Genomic DNA, 20,520 nt, shown 5'->3' on the forward strand with positions numbered 1-20,520 from the left:
GAGGCCAGCAATTAGCACATTGTCACTTGTGGTTATTTACATTGGCAGCATCTTGTAAGCAAGTATTTGATTGACAGGTCAACAGGTCAATGGGTCTTATCTGAACCTGTGACCTATTGGGTTAGCGGGGATAACTCAAACAGCTTGCAGCATTAATATCATGCATCGTAATTTGTTACCGATTAACCATTACCCTTGGAAAACAGGTGTTTTAAGCATGTCATTCTGGAAGAGGACACTTTTTCAAAAAAATATATACTGTTATGCAGCAAGAGTGTATTTCAGATATCTATACAGGCAAACGATCACCAAATGCAGAATGTGTTTTCTTGTATGAAGTTCTGTTTTGGATATAACTCGCTACGGGAAGTTAAAAGAGTGTTATTTCTATGCTTCAGGCAAAGTACTGAAATCTGAGGGTGATTTTATACTTCATCACATGTTGTATTCGTTGTGAATGTTGGAAAAGGAAGGTGGGCTGAGAAAGTAAAGAGCTTGTAAAGAAAATTAGAATTAGCATCGGATAGAAGAAAAGAGGAGGAAAAAATCCTTCCACCTATTGAATGTTCACTGATAGCAGCTACATCAAGAACAGGCACACCCGACTTATGTAAGGGTTATGTTCCATAAACCCTAACGTAAGTCAGATTTTACGTAAGTTGGAATCATCGACTCTGTATCTGTATTCACTGAGAGTTTTAACTGTCTCAGCAGCACCCGGCTAAGTCCCAGGCACTTCCTGCGGCGCGCGGCCTTCTGGGTAAGCACCACCGCCATTGCCGGCTTGTTCCAGATGTACACTTGATTGATGGTACTGTGTTGTGGAAATTACAAACAACCTTGATTGCACTAGGATAGGCACTGAGTTAGGATGACCTGCTGAGTTATTCCAGCATTTTGTGTCAATCTTCGTGTGTAAACCAGCACCTTGTGTCTATCTTTGGTATAAACCAGCATCTACACTTTCTTGTTATTACGTATTGATTGCACTTGGGACTGAGTACAGAATTCCTTACATAAGTGCGAGTCTACATAAGTCGCCTTTGCATAGGTCGGGGAGTGTCTGTACATAGAGTAACACAGCGGGACAGGCAGCATCAGTGGAGAACAAAGATAGGTGACATTTCGGGTGGTGGACCCTTCTTCAGACTCAGAACAAAACTGGAAACATTTCTGCATAACTAGAAAACAACTGACTTATTCTTCCTCATGGGATACTGTCTGACATGCAGAGATTTTATTTGTTTATGTATAATGGCAAGTCATATGAAAAATGATCATAGATGAAGATGTTTAACTAAGTTAGGAGAAGGAACTGCAGTAGGCCACTTGGCTGCTTGTGCCAAATCTGCCATTCAGGAACACTGTGGCTGATTTTCTTTCCCACCTACCCCCAGTATTCCTTTCTTTCATTCCTCTGCTTGTCAGGAATCTCTCTAACCCTGTCTTAAAAATACTCTGTCTTTGCTTCCATGGCCCCTTGAAAGACTCTTGTCTACCATCTACCAAAGCTAAGTCTTAAATGGATGACTTTTCTAAGAAAAGACACAAAATGCTGGAGTAACTCAGTGTGTGAAGGCAGCATCTCTGGAGAACATGGATAGGTGACGTTTTGGGTCAGGACTCTTCTTCAGACTCAAAACAAAACTGGAAAACAATTCCACAAATCTGGAAAACAGCTGACCTATTCTTTCTCATGGGATGTTGTCTGATATAGTGGCCTGCAAAGATTTTTTTAAATATATATGATGGCGCGTCCTATAAAAAGTCATCCAAGATGAACATATTTATCTCCCATGCTTTGCAAACGTTAGATCCATAAGGAAATTCCCACTAATTCACCAAAATAAGGGCACCTCATGTTGTGTTATTTCAATTTGTTGCATCAGCTCACATTGGAGCTCTTCCAAATGAGATTGACATTTTTATACTGTGGGGTCAAGCAAACTAGAAATTATATTGATTACCAAAATCTATCAGACATGTAAGATATTCATCATATCAATTTGGACTGGATCTGAGTCCAAGTTCCATTAGAAGCCTGCATGCATTACAGATTTAGTTTAGTTCAGTTTAGAGATACAGCGTGGAAACAGGCCCTTCAGCCCACTGAGTCCGCACGACCAGCAATCCACGTATACTAGCCCTATCCTACACATTTGGGACAATGTACAATTCTTAACAAAGCCAATTAATCTATAAAACTGTACATCTTTGGAATGTGGAAGGAAACCGAAGCACCCGGAGAAACCCACGCAGTCACAGGGAGAATGTACAATTTCCGTGCAGACAGCACCCATAGTCAGGATCGAACCCAGGTCTCTGGCTCTGTAAGGCAGCACACTACCGCTGCACCACCATGCCAATGTAACTTGCTACCAAAAGTGATATCCCCATACCTAAGAGCATGCTTGGTTTTTGTGAATCTATCATAGACAGCTAGTGTCATATTGTTCAACATAGAAACTGTCCCGTTGGCCCATCATACCTATGCTGACCACAAGAGCCTAGAGTCAAGTGAAGTGTGTATAATTGTCATGTGTAATGACAACAGAACAATGAAATTCTTACTTGCTGCAGCTTAACAGGCCCGTAAATACAGCAACACATAGATAATATATAATAATCAAAAATACAATAAATCAATAACTGCAGCACTAGGTAACAATTTAAAAATATGAAGTCCATCGTGCAGCCAAAGATACAGTGCAGAGAAGATTATAGTTGCTGAGATCAACGTTGTGTCGCTGTTAAGAGCCAGATGGTTGTTGGGAAGAAGCTGTCCTTGAACCTGGTGGTCATGGTTTACAGGATGCTCTGTCTTCTTCCAGATGGTAGTCATGAAATAAGAATGTGGCCAAGATGGTGTGGATTTTGAATGATATTGGCTGCCTTTTTGAGGCAGTGTCTCCTATCAATCCCTTCGATGTGGAGTTGGGTTAGTACCTGTGATGGACTGGGCAATGTCTGCCCCTCTCTAAAGACTCCTTTGTTCCTCAGATGCAATATACCCCTTCAGCATGGTCTCTACCATACACCTGAAGATGTTTGATAGAGTATTTGTTGACATACCAAAACTCCTCAATCATCTAAGGAAGTAGATGAGATTTCTTTATGATTATATCGATGTGCTGGGCCTAAGGCAGATCTTCAGAGTTATGCACGCCCAGGAACCTGAAGCTGTTTACTCTCTCCACCATTGTCCTGTCGATGACTGATTTGAGCATCCATGGTTTTCCCCTCCTAAAGTCAACAATCAACTTCTTGGTCAAAATTGTTGTGTGCACTCACACACGGTCCTACCAGCAGCTTATCCCAATGTTAGAGGTACAATATATTGGTAATCAGTGTTCATAATGTCAGCCTGAAGTAGCATGCTCCTTCCAGCCACGGCCATTTTGCACGGCGTAATAGTAACTAAAAATTGGTGACTTCATTGGTTTGCTGTGTATAAAAACATATACAATATAATATTTCCCTGGCCATATCAACCTGGTTTCAATGTTTGAAAAAGTATCCTTCAAAAAATTATTTGGCAGTTTGTAAAGTAACAAAACTAAATTACAGACATTAGAAAACAGATATCTGCCTCAAATTAATTGGGTTCATATTTCAGTGACAATAATTAAGCAATTATGTGCAGAGAATCTTTTCCCTTAGTCATATTTAATTTTACTTTCTATATGTATTTTGAATAGAAAAATGTATTTTGTAAAAGAATAGATAGGTCAATCATAATTAATTTTACTTTCTTTATGTATTTTGATTAGTATTTTGTAAAAGAATAGATAGGAATAACAGCTATATGAAAAACATTTGACAATTGGACATATTTGCACTGTATGTGTGGGATCTCTGCTTGAGGATTTCGATAACGTGCACAATAGTAAATGTTTTCTATGCATGTTTGTGCAATGCATGTGCCAAATGTGGGATGCATTAATGAAGGTACATGAAACTTTTTCTCAAATTCTGTCAATGGAACCAAATTTCATGCACTGAATGGAATGATTATATGTTACAACATTGTGTTTATCATACATATCAGAAGGCCAATTTTTACCATGCACTTTTTAATCTTTTTGATTGATTTGTTTTTTAAAGTGTCTCGTTCTTCTTGATGGAATTTGGCATTTTACTAATTAGTTTCATTTATCCTCTTAGATTGACGATGAGATATTTTGTGCGGGACAAATAGGTTTGGTCCCATGCACCATGCAGCTTATCGAAGGAGGTGTCAGGCCTGAAGCTGCTCTCTCTCTAAGACATGTGCAGAAAATTCTGCAAGCAACAAAAAGTGGAACAAAATTGAGCAATATCTTGCTGGCAAACTGTTACGTCACAGACAAGAAATACATCGCTGCTGTTCAAAAATACTGGCAAAAAGCAATAAAAGAAGACGTAGAGGAGGTAAGAATTGGTGTTCCTCTGGTACTTCCACTTACAACTGAAAGTGGTGCTTCCACCTACAACAACAATCACTTAAAATAAGTGATTTAAAATATCATTTAAACTCTCACTTGCATTTCATATTATTAGAACAAGTCACATGTACAAAGTCTAATCCCACAAAAAAATAATTTACTTTAGTCAATCACAGTTAAAAACAAAATAGTGTTAATTTGCAGTTCCGAGCAAAAAGGAGCTCAGAGACATGCGGGGATAAGCAAATTTTTAAATGCGTCAGAGAATGAAACCTATAATACATGAAAAACAACTTGGATTTTGCTGTGATTCAACAATTCTGATGCGATTCTTAAAAGTTCCTGATATCCTGTGGGACTGCAATGTTCTGTGCCCGTAGGGAAGATTGTAGAGAAATGAGAAAATAAGTATTTTGTGAATTACGTTTCAAGTCAATTGAATCAAATGAATATTAAGATTTTGTGTTTTAGATGCTCACATGGAAGTAGCATTTTTTTTCTAATAGTTTCCTACTCTCCCCAGCTTTGTGTGTGTGTGTGTGTGTGTGTGTGTGTGTGTGTGTGTGTGTGTGTGTGTGTGTGTGTGTGTGTGTGTTTTGCACCAATGAAAGGCTATAAGGAGGGTTTTTTTGCAATTACATGTTCTTAATGACTGATTTATGTGACTGGGTGTTTTTATTTCTTCCTCCTCCTCAATATAATACCCACTGCTTCCTCACCATGTTAATGTGTAGTTAAGTTCAGAGTCTATGATTTATCTGATCTGATATAGACTGAGTTTAAAATACATTCAAAACTGAGAACCTAGCTTAAATCCTGAGCACTAAAGCCTAATGTTCTACAACTAATGTTACGCCTTGGGCAGTTTTAAAGGTTTCTTTCATTTTAAGCTGTGACTCCAAGTCACATCACATCTGCTAAAGTAGAAGTTAAGTTGTAATATTGATCTATGCCAGCAGACCAATGAAAATTATCAACACCACATTTGCTCAGGTTTCAGTGTGAGACAAGTTCCTTAGGGTATAACATTCAGCCTTGGTGCGTTAGATACTGGAAATGAAACAAGAAATTATTAGTTCATTTTTACAGCTTCATTTAGGTGCAAGCATTGGTTCTGTTCAGAAAACAGAATTCGTCAGAGTATAATATAGAATAAATTGAGAAACCATTCCTCATTATAGTTCAGTTTTGTTTATCTCTTATTGAGATGCGTTGCAAGTTTCAGTACCTGTTTAAGGGCTAATTATTGACATTTATCTTTTGTTGTAGAAGGAAAGTATGTGCATTTCAAGTCACTGTTGGCTTTCAAAACAATCCTATCAATCCTCAATTACTCCCATGTAATCTATTTTCTCTCAGCGGAACGGTGGCACAACGGCAGAGTTGCTACCTTCCAGTGCCAGAGGCCCGGGTTCGATCCTGTCTGTAAGGAGATTGTACGTTCTCCCTGAGACCGCGTGGGTTTTCTCCGGGTGCTCTGGTTTCCTCCCACATTGGAAAGATATACAGGTTTGTAGGATGATTTGGCTTCGGTAAAAATCGTAAAATTGTCCCGAGTATGAAGGATAGTGCTAGTGTATGGGGATTGCTGGGTGGCATGGACTGGGTGGGCCGAAGGGCCTGTTTCTGCCCTGTATCTCTAAACTAAACTAAACTAAACATGTACCTTAATTCCTCCCTGTTTCTATTTTGCTACAAACCTACAGTCTTTTCCCCGTCATCTTAAGGCTATTCCCTTTTTTTTAACTCCTCAGCCTGGGGTTAATAAACAGTTGCTATTCACCTAATGTATGCCCTTTTGGTTGCTCCTCAGTCTCCTACATTCCAGCGAAAATAGATCCAGCCAAACTAGCCTCTCCTTAAACTCTCGAGATCTGGTATCATCCTCATAACTCTTTTGTGCACCCTTTCCTTTGATGAGGCCAAAGCCGTAGACATTGTCTATATAGACCAACAAGGCATTTGATAAGGTTCTGCATGGTAGGCTGCTCTGGAATGTTAGATCACATGGGATCCAGGGAGAGCTAACCGACTGGATAGAGAATTAGCTTCATGGAATGATGCAGAGGTTGATAGTGGAAGGTTGTTTTTAGACTGGGGGCATTTTACTAATGGTGTGCCTCAGGGATCAGTGCTAGGCCCATTGCTGTGCATGGTTTATATCAACAATTTGGGTGAGAATGCACAAGGCATCATTAGTAAGTTTGTAGATGACACTAAAGTGGGTGGTATTGTAGATAGCGAAGATTGTTTTCATAAATTAGAGCTGGATCTTAATCGGTTGGGCCTAAGGAGATGAGGGATGTTTTATGGAGTTTAATGCAGATAAGTGCAAGGTGTTGCATTTTGGGAAGTCAAACTGAGGGAGGACCTTCATAGTGAATGGCAGGCCTCCGGGGAAGGTTGTAGAGCAGAGGTTCGTGCACAGTTCCCTGAAAGTGGCATCATATTGACCGATAGGACGGTCAAGAAGGCTTTTGGTACATTGCCTTTCATCGGTCCAGGTACTGAGTATAGAAATTGGGACATTATGTTACAGTTGTATGAGACATTGGTGAGGACGCAGTTGGAGCATTGTGTTTAGTTTTGGTCACCATGCTATAGGAAGGACGTCATTAAGTGTGAAAGAGTGCAAAAAAGATTTATGAGATCTTTACAACTTGAGGACCTGAACTATGGGGAGCAATTGGGCAGGCTAGGACTTTATTCTTTGGAGCTCAGGATCTTATAGAGGTGAATCAAATCATGAAAGGAATATAATAATAATATATTCCTTTATTTGTCCCACCCTGGGGAAATTTGCTGTGTTACAGCAGCAAAGTGGATAGCAAGAGACATTCATTATAAATAAAAATAAACATAAGGATAATTGTCATCATTTACTGTTTTTTTTAAAATGATACTGTTAACTGGTCTGTTGGCCTGTCTGCTGGGAGCAGTGCTGGTTGTGCAGTCTCACAGCAGCGGGAAGGAAGGACCTCCGATATCTCTCCTTCACACACTTGGGATGAAGGAGTCTGTCACTGAAGGAACTAATCAGTGCAGTGACAATGTCCTGCATGGGGTGGGAGTCGTTGTCCTGCAGCGATGTTATCTTTGCCATCATCCTCCTCTCTCCCACCGCCTGTACTGAGTCGAGGGGGCAACCCAGGACAGAGCTGGCCTTCCTGATCAGCTTGTCAAGTCTCTTCCCCTCCGCTGCTGAGATGCTGCTGCCCCAGCAGACCACTCCATAGAAAATGGCTGATGCCACCACAGTGTTGTAGAAGGTCCTTAGGAGTGCCCCCTGCACTCCAAAGGACCTGAGTGATAGGGTGAATGCACAGTCTTTTATCCAGAATAGGGGAATCCAAAACCAGAGGACATAGGTTTAAGGTGAGGGAGGAAATATTTAATAGGAACCTAAGTGCCAACTTTTTCCACATGGATAAATGGAATGGTGGATAAATGGAATGGGCTGCCAGAGGAGGTAATTGAGGCAGATATTATAACAGCATTAAATATAACATTTGGACAGCTACATGGATAGGAAAGGTTTAGAGGGATACGGGTAAATGGGGGCAGGTGGGACTGGTGTAGATGGGGTATCTTGTCAGCATGGGCAAGTTGGGCCGAAAGGCCTGTTTCCGTGTTGTATGACTCTATGACTCTTTCAAGTCTAATAATAATCTCCCTATAGCAAGGCGACCAGAACTATACACTATTCTAAATGTAGCCTTGCCAATGTCTTGGCCCAGCTGTTGTGTTGGCGGCAGGTTTAATGTCACACACTATTTTACCACTTGCTGATGTGTTCCGCACCCTGATGTATGTGCCTGTGCTCCTACACAGTGCTTTGCCCCTCTTCAGATTTTGATGACAGGTACAGAATGACTGTAAAACTGGCTCCTGTCATTTGTTATGACAGGGGTTTGTTGGCCAGAATGAGGCAAGCGAATAACCCGTAAATCGTGGGTACAGTAGACCCCCAAAAAGAGTGAACAAATTAGATCGGCAAGTTTGGATTCATTTTTGAGCAAAACTCCATGGATGCATTTCATCAACAAGAACAATCGGATTTTTGAGGAGAGGTCAATTTGCACTGATTGTTTGAAACCCGAGTCTGGGCTCAAATCTGACTGTGGGTGCTGTCTGTACAGAGTTTGTGTTTTCTCTGTGACCGTGTGGGCTTTCTCCTGGTGCTATGGTTTCCTCCCACATTCCAAACTACATACCAGTTTGTAGGCTAATTGGCTTCTATAAATTGTCCCGTGTGTGCAGGATGTGAAACTGGGATAACATAGAACTAGGGTATGGATAATTGTTAGTCGGTAAAGATTCAGGGGGCCAAAGAGCCTGTTTCCACGCTGTATCTCTAAACTAAACTAAACTTACCTAAAAAAAATACAAAGTGCTGGAGTAACTCAGTGGTTCAGGCAGCATCTCTGGAGAACTTGGATAGGTGACATTTCAGATCGTAGCCCTTCTTCTGAACCTTACCTCTATGCATTGCAAAAAGTTTGAGTAGATCCTTGTTAAAAGCCGGTTCACTCCATTGCTAGAGTCGATATGTGCTTTCACCTTGGAAAGAAGAGTACTTTATGATATTCTATCATTTTTAAAACCATCATTGAATTAGGCATTTTCCAATTGCACAAAAACATAAAGCTAATTGCAATAATTGACCTTTCAGCTAATTAGGATGTACTTGCACTTTAAAGACTCAATCATTATTAACCAATTAACAATACTTTTCAAAATCAATAAATCTCAAACAAATGTAATCAATTCTAATCCTTCTGCAGTACACAGCTTAGTGATTAATGCCACTGTCATCATTCTCAAAAAGTTGCTTGGAAACTGAAGTGCAACAACACAAGTGGGACCAGAAGTCTAATGCAATTTCTCCAAACCCACATATGAGATCAGATAATAAAATATGGTTTTTTTTTCAATTTTGCAATCACCATCTGGGCACCAAATAGTTTATTGTTTATCTACCTTTGTCATTCCATATTTTAGAATTTTACTGATCGCCCATTTCTTCTGGGCAAGTAAAACTGCAGTTGACTAGAAAAAGTAGTCAATTGTGCATTTCTATTGTATGTCAAAATAATACATCTCTAGATTTTGTAATTTAGCTTGTTAGACTTTAGAGATTCAGCGAGGAAACAGACTCCTCGGGCCACTGAGTCCGCATCTACCCCATACACGAATACTATCCTACACACCAGCGACAATTTACAATTTTACTGAAGCCAATTAACATAAACTTGTACGTCTTTGGAATGTGACAGGAAACCGGAGCGCCCGGAGAAAACTCACGTGGTCACAGCGAGAACGTACAAACTCCATACAAGCAGCACCCATAGTCAGTCTCTCTGGTGCTGAAAGACAGCAACTCTACCACTACCTAAATTATTAGGTTTCAATACTTTGGTTAGACAAAATGAAAAAAAAACTCTCACAGAAATGAAGAATGCCTTAATTGTCTTTGTACAAAATCTCAGTGACCTCAGGTGTTAATTGAACCTGTAAAATTACAATTATTTGATTGTGATTCACTTCTCAAAGATTATTGATCTCAGCAGCATTTCGGGACTGAAGAGAGACCTTGATTCCAAAGTCCGAGTCCTGTTACCACATCCGGGCAACAATATATGCAAAAATTTGTTTGCATTCATAATGAAACGTACATACTGGACAGTGTCCCGCAAGCCACTTCAGATTAAAGTTTCCCAGATTATTGTAATCTGGTTGGTGAGGCCGCACTCGGAGTATTATGTTCAGTTTTGTTCACCCTGTTATAGGATAGATGCCTTTAAACCTTAGGGACCGCAGATAAGATTTATGAAGATATTGCTGGTACACGAGGGCCTGAGCTATCAGGAGAGGTTGTGCTGTCTGTTCGGGAGCTTTAAAAAGAGCGCCAGAGACACCCCGGGGCAATTACCTTGAAGGTTGTAGTGGAGCAGCAGCCAGACCAGCAAGGGAGTGGATCGGATGAAACATCCTAAATAGTTGAGTGGATAGTTGATTTGATTAGATAAAATTAAGTTCAGGTGTTGGGAGCGGCCTTGTTGAGGTGAACTGCGAGCCTTTGGCTCAAGAGTCTTCGGCGAGGAGGCTACACTTAATTCAGTTCTGCGTATGTTTCGATATTTAAACTTGTGACTTATTGCAGTGACGTATTGAAGGAGGCTATCAGCAGCAGAGAAGGGAATAGGTTTCACTCAACTCTGTGATTGTGTCTCATTCGTAATTGGTGATTTGTCTACTGAGGTAATGGCAGGCAGGTTGTTACAGTCTCTCTCTTGCAGGATGTGGGAAGCCAGGGACACTGCTGTGCCTCTGACAACTACACCTGTGGAAATTGTGTCTAGGTGCAGCTCTTGAGGGAAGTGGAGCAGCAGCTGGATGACCTCACGACCATCCGGGAAAACGAGAGTTTCCTGGACAGGACCTACAGTGAGGTTGTCAGACCGAGGATACAAGATGAGCGAAGGTGGGTGACAACGAGAAAGAGAAGTAAACATGGTATGCAGGAGACCCTGGTGGCTGCACCTATTGAAAATAGGTACACCCTCTTGGGAGCTGGCGGGGTGGACAACGCGTCATGTTTAAGTGGCAGCCAGGGCTATGACTCCAACCCTGATATTGATGCTCAACAGGGAAGGGTGACATCAGGCAGAGCCATAGTGGTGGGCGACTCGATAGTCAGATGTGTGGACAGGAGATTCTGCGAAAACAGGCGAGACTCCAGGATGGTGTGCTATCTCCCTGGTGCCAGTGTCCAGGATGTCTCAGACCGACTTCAGAACATCCTCGAGAGGGAAGGTGAACAGCCGGGAGTAGTTGTGCATGTAGGCACAAGTGACGTGGGTAAGAAGAGGAAGGAGGTTCTGCAACGTGTATAGAGAACTAGGTAGGAGGCTGAAAAGCAGGACTTCTAGGATGGTTATCTCTGGGTTTCTTCCAGTACCTCGTGCTAGTGAGGGTAGGAACAGGGAGATAGGGGATCCGAATGTGTGGCTGAGGAGATGGTGCAGAGGGCAAGGATTTAGATTTCGAGATCACTGGGATCTCTTCTAGGGCAGGGGTGACCTGTACAAAAGGGACGGGTTGCACCTTAATTGGAGGGGGACCAACATTCTGGCAGGCAGGTTTGCTAGTGCAACATGGGTGGGTTTAAACTAAACAGTGGGCGGGTGGAGTCAACAACTTGGAAGTGTATGCGTGCAGTTAACGGGAGAGTGTAGGAAAGGTCACGTTTAAACTAACAGGGCAGGGGGATGGGAACCAATGAAAGGAGACAGAGGGCTATAAAAGGACAGAAGCAAAAGGTAGAAGGGAGATAAGAAAAACAAACCTGAAAACTTTGTGCCTTAATGCGAGGAGCATTTGTAATAAGGTGGATGAATTGAATGCACAATTAGTAGTTAAGGAATATGATATAGTTGGAATTATGGAGACAAGGCTTCAGGGTGACCAAGGCTGGGAGCTAAATATGCAGGGGTATTTATGCAGAAAGGAAGAAGAGGTGGCATTGCTGGTTAAAGAGGAGATTCATGCAATAGCAAGGAGAGACATCAGCTTGGATGCTGTAGCATCGGTATGGGTAGAACTGCAAAATAGCCAAGCACAGAAAAAGCTTGTTGGAATTGTATACAGACCAACAAGCAGCAGTAGGGAGGTTGGGATTAGCATCAAGCAGGAAATTAGGGATGTGTGTAGCAAAGGTACAGCAGTTATCATGGGTGACTTTAATCTACATATCGATTGGGCCAACCAAATTGGTAACAGCTCTGAGAAGGAGGATTTCCTGAAATGTATATGGGATAGTTTTTTAAACCAATATGTGGAGGAACTGACTAGAGAGCAGGCCATCCTAGACTGGGTATTGTGTAAAGAGGAAGGATTAGTTAGCGATCTTGTTGTGCAAGGCCCCTTGGGCAACGGTGACCATAATATTGTGGAATTCTGCATTAGGATGGAGAGTGACACGGTTAATTCAGAGACGGGTCCTGAACTTAAAGGAGACTTTGAAGGTATGAGATGGAAATTGGCTAGGATAGACTAGCAAATTATACTTAAAGGGTTGACGGTGGAGATGTAATGGCAAAGATTTAAAGACCGCATGGATGAACTCCGAAAATTGTTCATCCCTGTCTGGTGAAAAAATAAAACGGGGAAGGCGGCTCAACCGTGGCTAACGATGGAAATCAAGGATACTGTTAAATCCAAGAAAGGGGCATATAAATTGGCCTGAGGAAGCAGAAAACCGGAGGACTGGGAGAAATTTAGAACGCAACAGAGGAGGACAAAGGGGTTCATTAAGAGGGGGAAAAAAGAGCATGAAAGAAAGCTTGCAGAGAATATTAAAAAATAAGTTAACAGCTTCTTTAGATATGTAAAAAAGGAAAAGATTAGTGAAGACAAATGTAGGTCCCTTACAGTCAGAGACAGGTGAATTTATAATGGAGAACAACGAAATGGCAGAGCAGTTAAACGAGTACTTTGTTTGTGTCTTCCTTCGTGAAGACAGAACCAATCTCCCAGAAATACTAGGGGACCGAGGATCTAGTGGGTGGGAGGAACTGAAGGGAATCCATATTAGTCAGGAAATGGTTTTAGGTAAACTGTTGGGACTGAAGGCAGATAAATCCCCAGGGCCTGAAGGTCTGCATCCCAGAGTACTCAAAGAGGTGGCCCTAGAAATCGTGGATGCATTGGTGATCATTTTGCAATGTCCAATGTCCAATTTTCCAATGTTCAACGTCCAGTTCCTGTGGACGAGAGGGTAGCCAATGTAACTCCACTTTTTAAGAAAGGAGGGAGAGAGAAAACGGGGAATTATAGACCAGTTAGCCTCACATCGGTAGTGGGGAAGATGCTTGAGTTATATATTAAAGATTTTATCACAGCGCATTTGGAAAGCAGTGACAGGATCGGTCAAAGTCAGCATGGATTTATGAAGGGGAAACCATGCTTGCCTAATCTGGAATTTTTTGAGGATATAACAAGTGGAATGGATAAGGGAGAGCCAGTGGATGTGGAGTATCTGGACTTTCAAAAAGCCTTTGACTAGGTCCCACACAAGAGATTAGTGTGCAAAATTAGAGCACATGATATCGACGGAAGACATAATAGAGAACTGGTTGGCAGACTGGGAGTTAAGACTAGGAATTAACGGTTCCTTTTCAGAATGGCAGACAGTGACTAGTGGGGTGCCGCAAGGCTCAGTGCTGGGACCCCAGTTATTTACAATATATATTAACGATTTAGACGAAGGAATTAAAAGTGACATCTCCAAGTTTGCGGATGACACAAAGCTGGATGGCAATGTGAGCTACGAGGAGGATGCTATGAGACTGCAGGGTGACTTGGATAGGTTGGGTGAGTGGGCAGATGCATGGCATAAGCAGTATAATGTGGATAAATGTGAGGTTATCCACTTTGGTGGCAAGAACAGGAAGGCAGATTATTACCTGAATGTTGTCAGATTAGGAAAAGGGGAGGTGCAATGAGACCTGGGTGTGCTTGTACATCAGTCACTGAAAGTAGGCATGCAGGTACAGCAGGCAGTGAAGAAAGCTAATGGCATGTTGGCCTTCATTGCGAGAGGATTTGAGTTTAGGAGCAAGGAAGTCTACTGCAGTTGTACAGGGCCCTGGTGAGACTGCACCTGGAGTATTGTGTGCAATTTTGGTCTCCTAATTTGAGGAAGGACATTATTGCTATTGAGGGAGTGCAGCGTAGGTTCACCAGGTTAATTCCCAGGATGGCGGGACTGACAAATAATGAAAGAACGGGTCGACTGGGCTTGTATTCACTGGAATTTGGACGGATGAGAGGGGATCTTATAGAAACATATAAAATTCTTAAAGGATTGGACAGGCTAGATGCAGGAAACATGTTCCCGATGTTGGGGGAGTCCAGAACCAGGGGGTCACAGTTTAAGAATAAGGGGTAGGCCATTTAAGATTGAGATGAGGAAAAACATCTTTACCCAGAGAGTTGTGAATCTGTGGAATTCTCTGCCACAGAAGGCAGTGGAGGCCAATTCACTGGATGTTTTCAAGAGGGAGTTAAATTTAGCCCTTCGGGCTAAGGGAATCAAGGGATATTGGGAAAACGCAGGAACAGGTTACTGATTTTAGATGATCAGCCATAATCGTTTTGAATGGCGGTGCTGGCTCGAAAATGCGAGTGGCCTACTCCTGCACCTATTTTTCTATTTTTCAGTGTCAGGGATTTTATTCCGTAGAGCGCCGTGGACAGAAAGGTGATTATATAAAGATGTATAAAATCATGAGGTTAATAGATAGTGTGAATATACAGTCTTTTTATAAGGTCGGGGAATCTAGAATGAGAGGGCATAGGTTTAAGTAGAGAAAGGTTTAATAGCAACCTGACAAGCAACTTTTTTCACACAGAGGGTGACAGGTTTATCGGCGGGTCAGGCAGAAGAGATAATTGACGCAGGTATGATAATGATATTTAAAAGACACATGGACAGGTACATGGATAGGAAAAGTTTAGAGTTAAATGGGAAAACACAGGCAAGTGGGAGGCATCTTGCTGTATGATGCTATGACTCTATGAAATTTCACCCATCCTATTTTAATCAGTTTTGGAGAATGCATCCAATACAAATCATTGCAGTGAAACCATTTGTAGTTTGAAGGAAATATATAATAGAATGTTAAAGATCTCCATGATTGTGTGTTTTTTACTTCTATTTATTTGTGCAAAGGAATGTCATTGCAATGGTGGTATTTATTATCCACAAATAATTGTCCTTACACTGAAAAAGCAATTTAGAGTCAACCAAAGACTCAAAGTGCTCGGCGGGTCAGGCAGCATCTCTGGAGAACATGGATAGGTGACGTTTTGGGTCGGGACCCTTCTTCAGACTCAACCGTACTGGTCAGCAGATACAAGCCAGAGCAAGCAAATTTTGCAAAATTGCTTTGCCTTTTGAGCTTAATTCACTTCAAAGGGTGGATTTTGTAGGTTATGAGCTGCCCACTAGGTGGAATACTCAATAGTTTGTTGAGATTTCTGCATTCAGGTGTGCTCTTAGTTAGTAAATGAGCTCAGTAGAATTCATCGTTTTCCTGAATTTAACACTAGCTGTTTGCTGAATATTGTGGCAGGGAAATCAATTATTAGAAAGAGATATGATTCTAACATTTTGACTGAAATTAGAATATTATTATGGAAAGATATAACTGTGATTTATTTTTGAAATTTACAGAATGGGATTTAACATTGCAACCATGATCTAAACTGCCAAAAAATATGTTGTAAGTGTTGCAGTTCTGTGCAGCTATCATTCAGTGTCAATTAAAAGAGCAATCGTGAATCTGCGTACTTCCCCAAATGATATCTGACTTGTAGATGGAATTTTAAATTCTCCAAGAAACTTCTCTTGGGTTGGTTTTATGCTAATTATCCCCTGTAATTGCTCTTCTGGGAGAAATAAAAATCCACTCAACGCATCCATGTTTGTTTCGTATGAGGTTTTATTTGGTATCCTCTGATTTTCTGACAAAGTTAGGGCTACTATGTTGGCGTTTGCAAATCTAGCCCACAGCTGGCTGTTCTGAAGAACCAAGCATAATTCTTCAGCTGTGGAATGTGGAAATGGGAAAAATTGTCACATAATATTTAAACACAGGATGTGATCACAGATATGAACCTGCCTCAGATGTCTTTTCAGGCTCGGTGACACCGGTGGTTGCTAGAAATGTTGTAAGAATCCCTCCTTGTGGCTCAAACTGAATATTCTACCTTGTGCATCATATGTTTTTAATTACCAAAGGAAAACCAAATAAACCAGGGGCGGCACAGTGGTGCAACAGTAGAGTCACTGCCTTACAGCGCCAGAGACCCGGGTTTGATCCTGACTTCGGGTGCTGTCTGTATGGAGTTTGTACTTTCTCCCTGTGACTGCCTGGGTTTTCTCCGGGTGCTCCGGTTTCCTCCCACACTCCAAAGACATACAGGTTGTAGATTAATTGGCTTTGGCAAAAAAAATGTCAATTGTCCCTGCTGTGTAGCATGGTGCTAGTGTGCGGGGTGATCGCTGGTCGGTGCAGACTCGGTGTGCCGAAGGGCCTGTTTCCTCGCTGTATCTCTGAAGTTGGAACAGTTGGCGAGATAAGAACAATATCAATGTGCTCCTATACAACCTTTGGATATTTGAGAAATTGGGCTTATAAGGTCAAGGTTCAAAAGCCATGCACAAAACATCTGATCCTCCTAAATGTTTCCAAGGCTTGGATTACTTTCAACATCTACCTCAAAGTATTGGACAGATGCTAACAATACTGTGTCTGCAAAATCCTCAAAATCTACTGAAATAAAACCAACATAAGCCTTGTTTACCATATTATATTGTTTTGGTCCCCGTTAATTAGGAAAGATGTTGTCCAGCTGGAAAGAGTGAGAGAAGACTTACGAGGATGTTGCCAGGGCCTGAGCTGTAGGGAAAGGTTAAGCAGGTTAGGGCAGGAGGGTGAGCTGTGATCTTATAAAGGTGTACAAAATCATGAGAGGAATAGAGTAAATGCACAGAGTCTTTTGTCGAGACTAGGGGAATCGAGAACAAGAACATAGGTTTAAGGTGAGGGGAGGAAAGGCTTAATAGGAACCTGAGGGGTACCTTTTTTACACAAAGGGTGGTGGATATATGGAACAAGCTGTCGGAGGAGATAGTTGAGGCAGGTACTATCGTTACGTTTAAGAGACATTTGGACAGGTACTTGGATAGGATAGGTTTAGAAGGTTATAGGTCAACCCAAGGACTCGTGTAGATGGGGAATGTTGGGCCTGTTTCCACGCTATATGACTCTATGACTCCACCAGGTAGCATCTCTGGCAATGAGTCCCAATTCTGCGTGGACCTGTTGGGCCGGCCACACATCATTTGCTTGGCCAACAGCAGATTTTTGAAACAGACACCACATACTCGGTTCTGACCTGCTAACAGCTTACTGGATGGACCGAGGAAAATATTCAAGGATGTTCCCAAAAACTCCTTGAAAAGGTACAGAATCCTCCAACTCAGTTGAAGGAGTGCAGCATGTTTCAAATTACTACTCGACAGGCTGTACCTGAACTGGAGGAGAACAAATAATTTCATAGGGAAGTTCATGAATGCTACTTTGAAGGGTTTAAACTAGATTGACAGAGGGGTGAGAAGCAGGGAAGGTCAAGGTTATGGCAAGTAAGTCTGAAAGGAAGGCCAGGTAGTCACAGGTTAATAAGCATGCTGAGTCTCATCACCTGAAGTGTGTTTATTTCAATGCAAAGCGTAATTGGGTAATTACGTTCATGAGTATAGTAGATTTTTCAAAAACGAATGGCTTTGTAACATTTTCTGACATAACATAATGTTGGTTCTGCCTGATTATATTGTGAGATTTCAAATCCCCTGTTACAATCATTTTAATAGTGGATGAACTCAACATAGCACAAAAAGTAAGGAAATTTGTGTTTGGTAGATTATTTCTTTGTTGTAACAATGCTTCTTGGCAATAAATCTTATACCGTTGGAAAGCCTGTTTATTTCCCTTTTAAATGGTGCCACATTTGTAAGGAACATGCATTTGTGGGATGAGCAGCAGAGCTGAGTATATGGGTTGCGCCCATGAAAAATTTGCCAAATCTTCTCTGCCAATGCCAAACAGCTTATTCTGCTGTTGCTATTGACTCTTGTTTTGAGCTTCTGGTACCCCCAGGTGCTGACAAGAATGGGATGCCATCCCACAACAGTGTGTGGCCAGGCTGGTGACCAGCATGAGGAGGAGGTGCCAGGCTGTTATGGCTGTGTATGGTTCTTCCACACGCTACTGTGGCTCCTGTTTATTAAATGAATAAATTGTTAAATTGCCAATATGTCTTGTTTCTTCAGACTTCAATCATCCAATCCACCAAACAACACCGAACAAGAGTCAATGGCAGAATAAGCTGTTTGGCATTGGCAGAGATTTGGCAATTTTTTCATGGGCGCAACCCATATACTCAGCTCTGCTGCTCATCCCACAAATGCATGTTCCTTACAAATGTGGCACCATTTAAAAGGGAAATAAACAGGCTTTCCAACGGTATAAGATTTATTGCCAAGAAGCATTGTTACAACAAAGAAATAATCTACCAAACACAAATTTCCTTACTTTTTGTGCTATGTTTATTTCCCAACAGCAACTTTTGGCGGATCGATTTTAGATTCTAGAGAAAAGAGCATTATTCCATTATATTGCAACTAATTATCACATGAAAAATTCTTGGGTTTCGAACTTTATACTAAAGCCATAGTCTATAAGCAGATAAACTAGTAAAACAAGGGGAAATACTCATATTCTCCATGGTAGGGTTGTAAAGCCACTTGCTTTGGCCTTTCTCACTGCCATCCACAGCTCTGAGACGCACTCAGTCCACAGGCATGAATAACAAAACACAGCAAGATAACATAGCTCGTTTGCTCAGTAAAAGTTTTCAATGAAGAGTGTGACTATGGAAATCTGGATAGATCTTCATTGCAATATGAAAGGGCTGTTTGGGGTTTGGCATTTTTCCAAAGTCTATAAAATGTATAAAGTTCCATTTCAGTGAATATCACTTTACTGCCACTTTAAGCATTACAGCAAAATGCAATCAGTATTCATCTGAAATGTTATGTGACTGATAATTTTCAGATTTCTGGCAAAAGATACTTGTCGAATTCATCACTATTGTTGGTGATCATACCTTGCAGCAAGGCCTCTTTAGGAGGATGAGAGGGGGCTCTATGAAACTTATTGGATAATGAAAGGCCTAGAGAGAGTGGAGGTGGAGAGGATGTTTCCAGTAATGGGAGAGTCTAGAACCCGAGGGATCAGCCTCAGAATAAAAGGATGGACCTTCAGAATGGAGATAAGGAGGAATTTCTTTAGCCAGAGGGTCATAAGAAATAGGAGTAGAATTAGGCCATTCGGACCATCAAGTCTACTCAGCCATTCAAACATGGCTGATCTATTTCTCCCTCCTAACTCCATTCTCCTGCCTTCTCCCCATAACCTCTTACGCCTGTACTAACAAGAATCTATCTATCAATCTCTGCCTTAAAAATATCAACTGACGACCTCCACATCTCTCCACAGATTCCACAGAATTCCACAGATTCACCAGCCTCTGACTAAAGAAATTTGTCCTCATCTCTTTCCCAAAAGAACGTCCTTTAATTCTGAGGCTATGACCTCTAGTCCTAGACGCTCCCACTATTGGAAACATCCTCTCCACATTCAGTGTATCCAAGCCTTTCACTATTCTGTATGTTTCAATGAGGTCCCCCCTCATTCTTATAAACTCCAGCGAGTACAGGCCCAGTGCCGACAAACGCTCATCATAGGTTAACCTACTCATTCCTGAGATCATTCTTGTAAACCCCCTCTGGACCCTCTCCAGAGCCAGAACATCCTTCCTCAGATATGGTGCCCAAAATTCATAATCATAATAATCTTAATCATACTTTATTAGCCAAGTATGTTTTACAAAATATGAGGAATTTGATTTGCCATACAGCCATACCAATAAAAAGCAACAAAATACATTTTAACATGAAATGTATTTCATGACTCCTCCACATTCCTCACAGTGACTCCTCCACATTCCTCACTGTGATGCAAGTCGAAAACAAATGTCAATCTATTCCCTTCTTTGTTCTCCCACGAGCCTTCTGTTGATGGGACGATCTTGGCTCCTGTAGCCGGCGGTCAGGCCCTCCACATCGGGAGGATCTCAGCTCCCTCTCGCAGAGCGATCGGACTCCGGGTCAGGGCTGGTCGAAACTCTCGCGTCTTGGAGCTCCCCGCCATCGCTGCACCAGCACTCCCAAATCCCTTTGCAGCTCCGATTTCTGGATTCTCACCCCATTTAGAAAATAGTCTATGCCTTTATTCCTACTACCAAAATGCATGACTCCACACTTTGCTACACCATATTCCATTTGCTACTTCTCTGCCCACTTTCCCAATCTGTCCGTCCTTCTGCAGAGTACCTGCTTTCTCTACGCTACCTGCCCCTCCACCTATTTTTGTATAATCTGCAAACTTTGCCACAAAACCTTCAA

At 41.7% G+C, this 20,520-nt stretch overlaps 1 protein-coding gene across 2 annotated transcripts in view; it reads left to right on the plus strand.

The window, feature by feature from the left end:
• The window catches only part of dph6 (diphthamine biosynthesis 6), a 208,677-nt gene that overhangs the window by 132,738 nt on the left and 55,419 nt on the right, over positions 1–20,520 (plus strand). For both annotated transcript variants that reach the window (XM_078406398.1, XM_078406399.1), the window contains one exon: positions 4,165–4,410. In XM_078406398.1, coding sequence (XP_078262524.1) covers positions 4,165–4,410 — 246 coding nt within the window. The remainder of the gene's footprint in view (positions 1–4,164; positions 4,411–20,520) is intronic.

The sequence above is a fragment of the Rhinoraja longicauda genome, chromosome 10 (genome assembly GCF_053455715.1).
Source record: "Rhinoraja longicauda isolate Sanriku21f chromosome 10, sRhiLon1.1, whole genome shotgun sequence".
NCBI classification, from domain to species: Eukaryota; Metazoa; Chordata; class Chondrichthyes; order Rajiformes; family Arhynchobatidae; genus Rhinoraja; species Rhinoraja longicauda.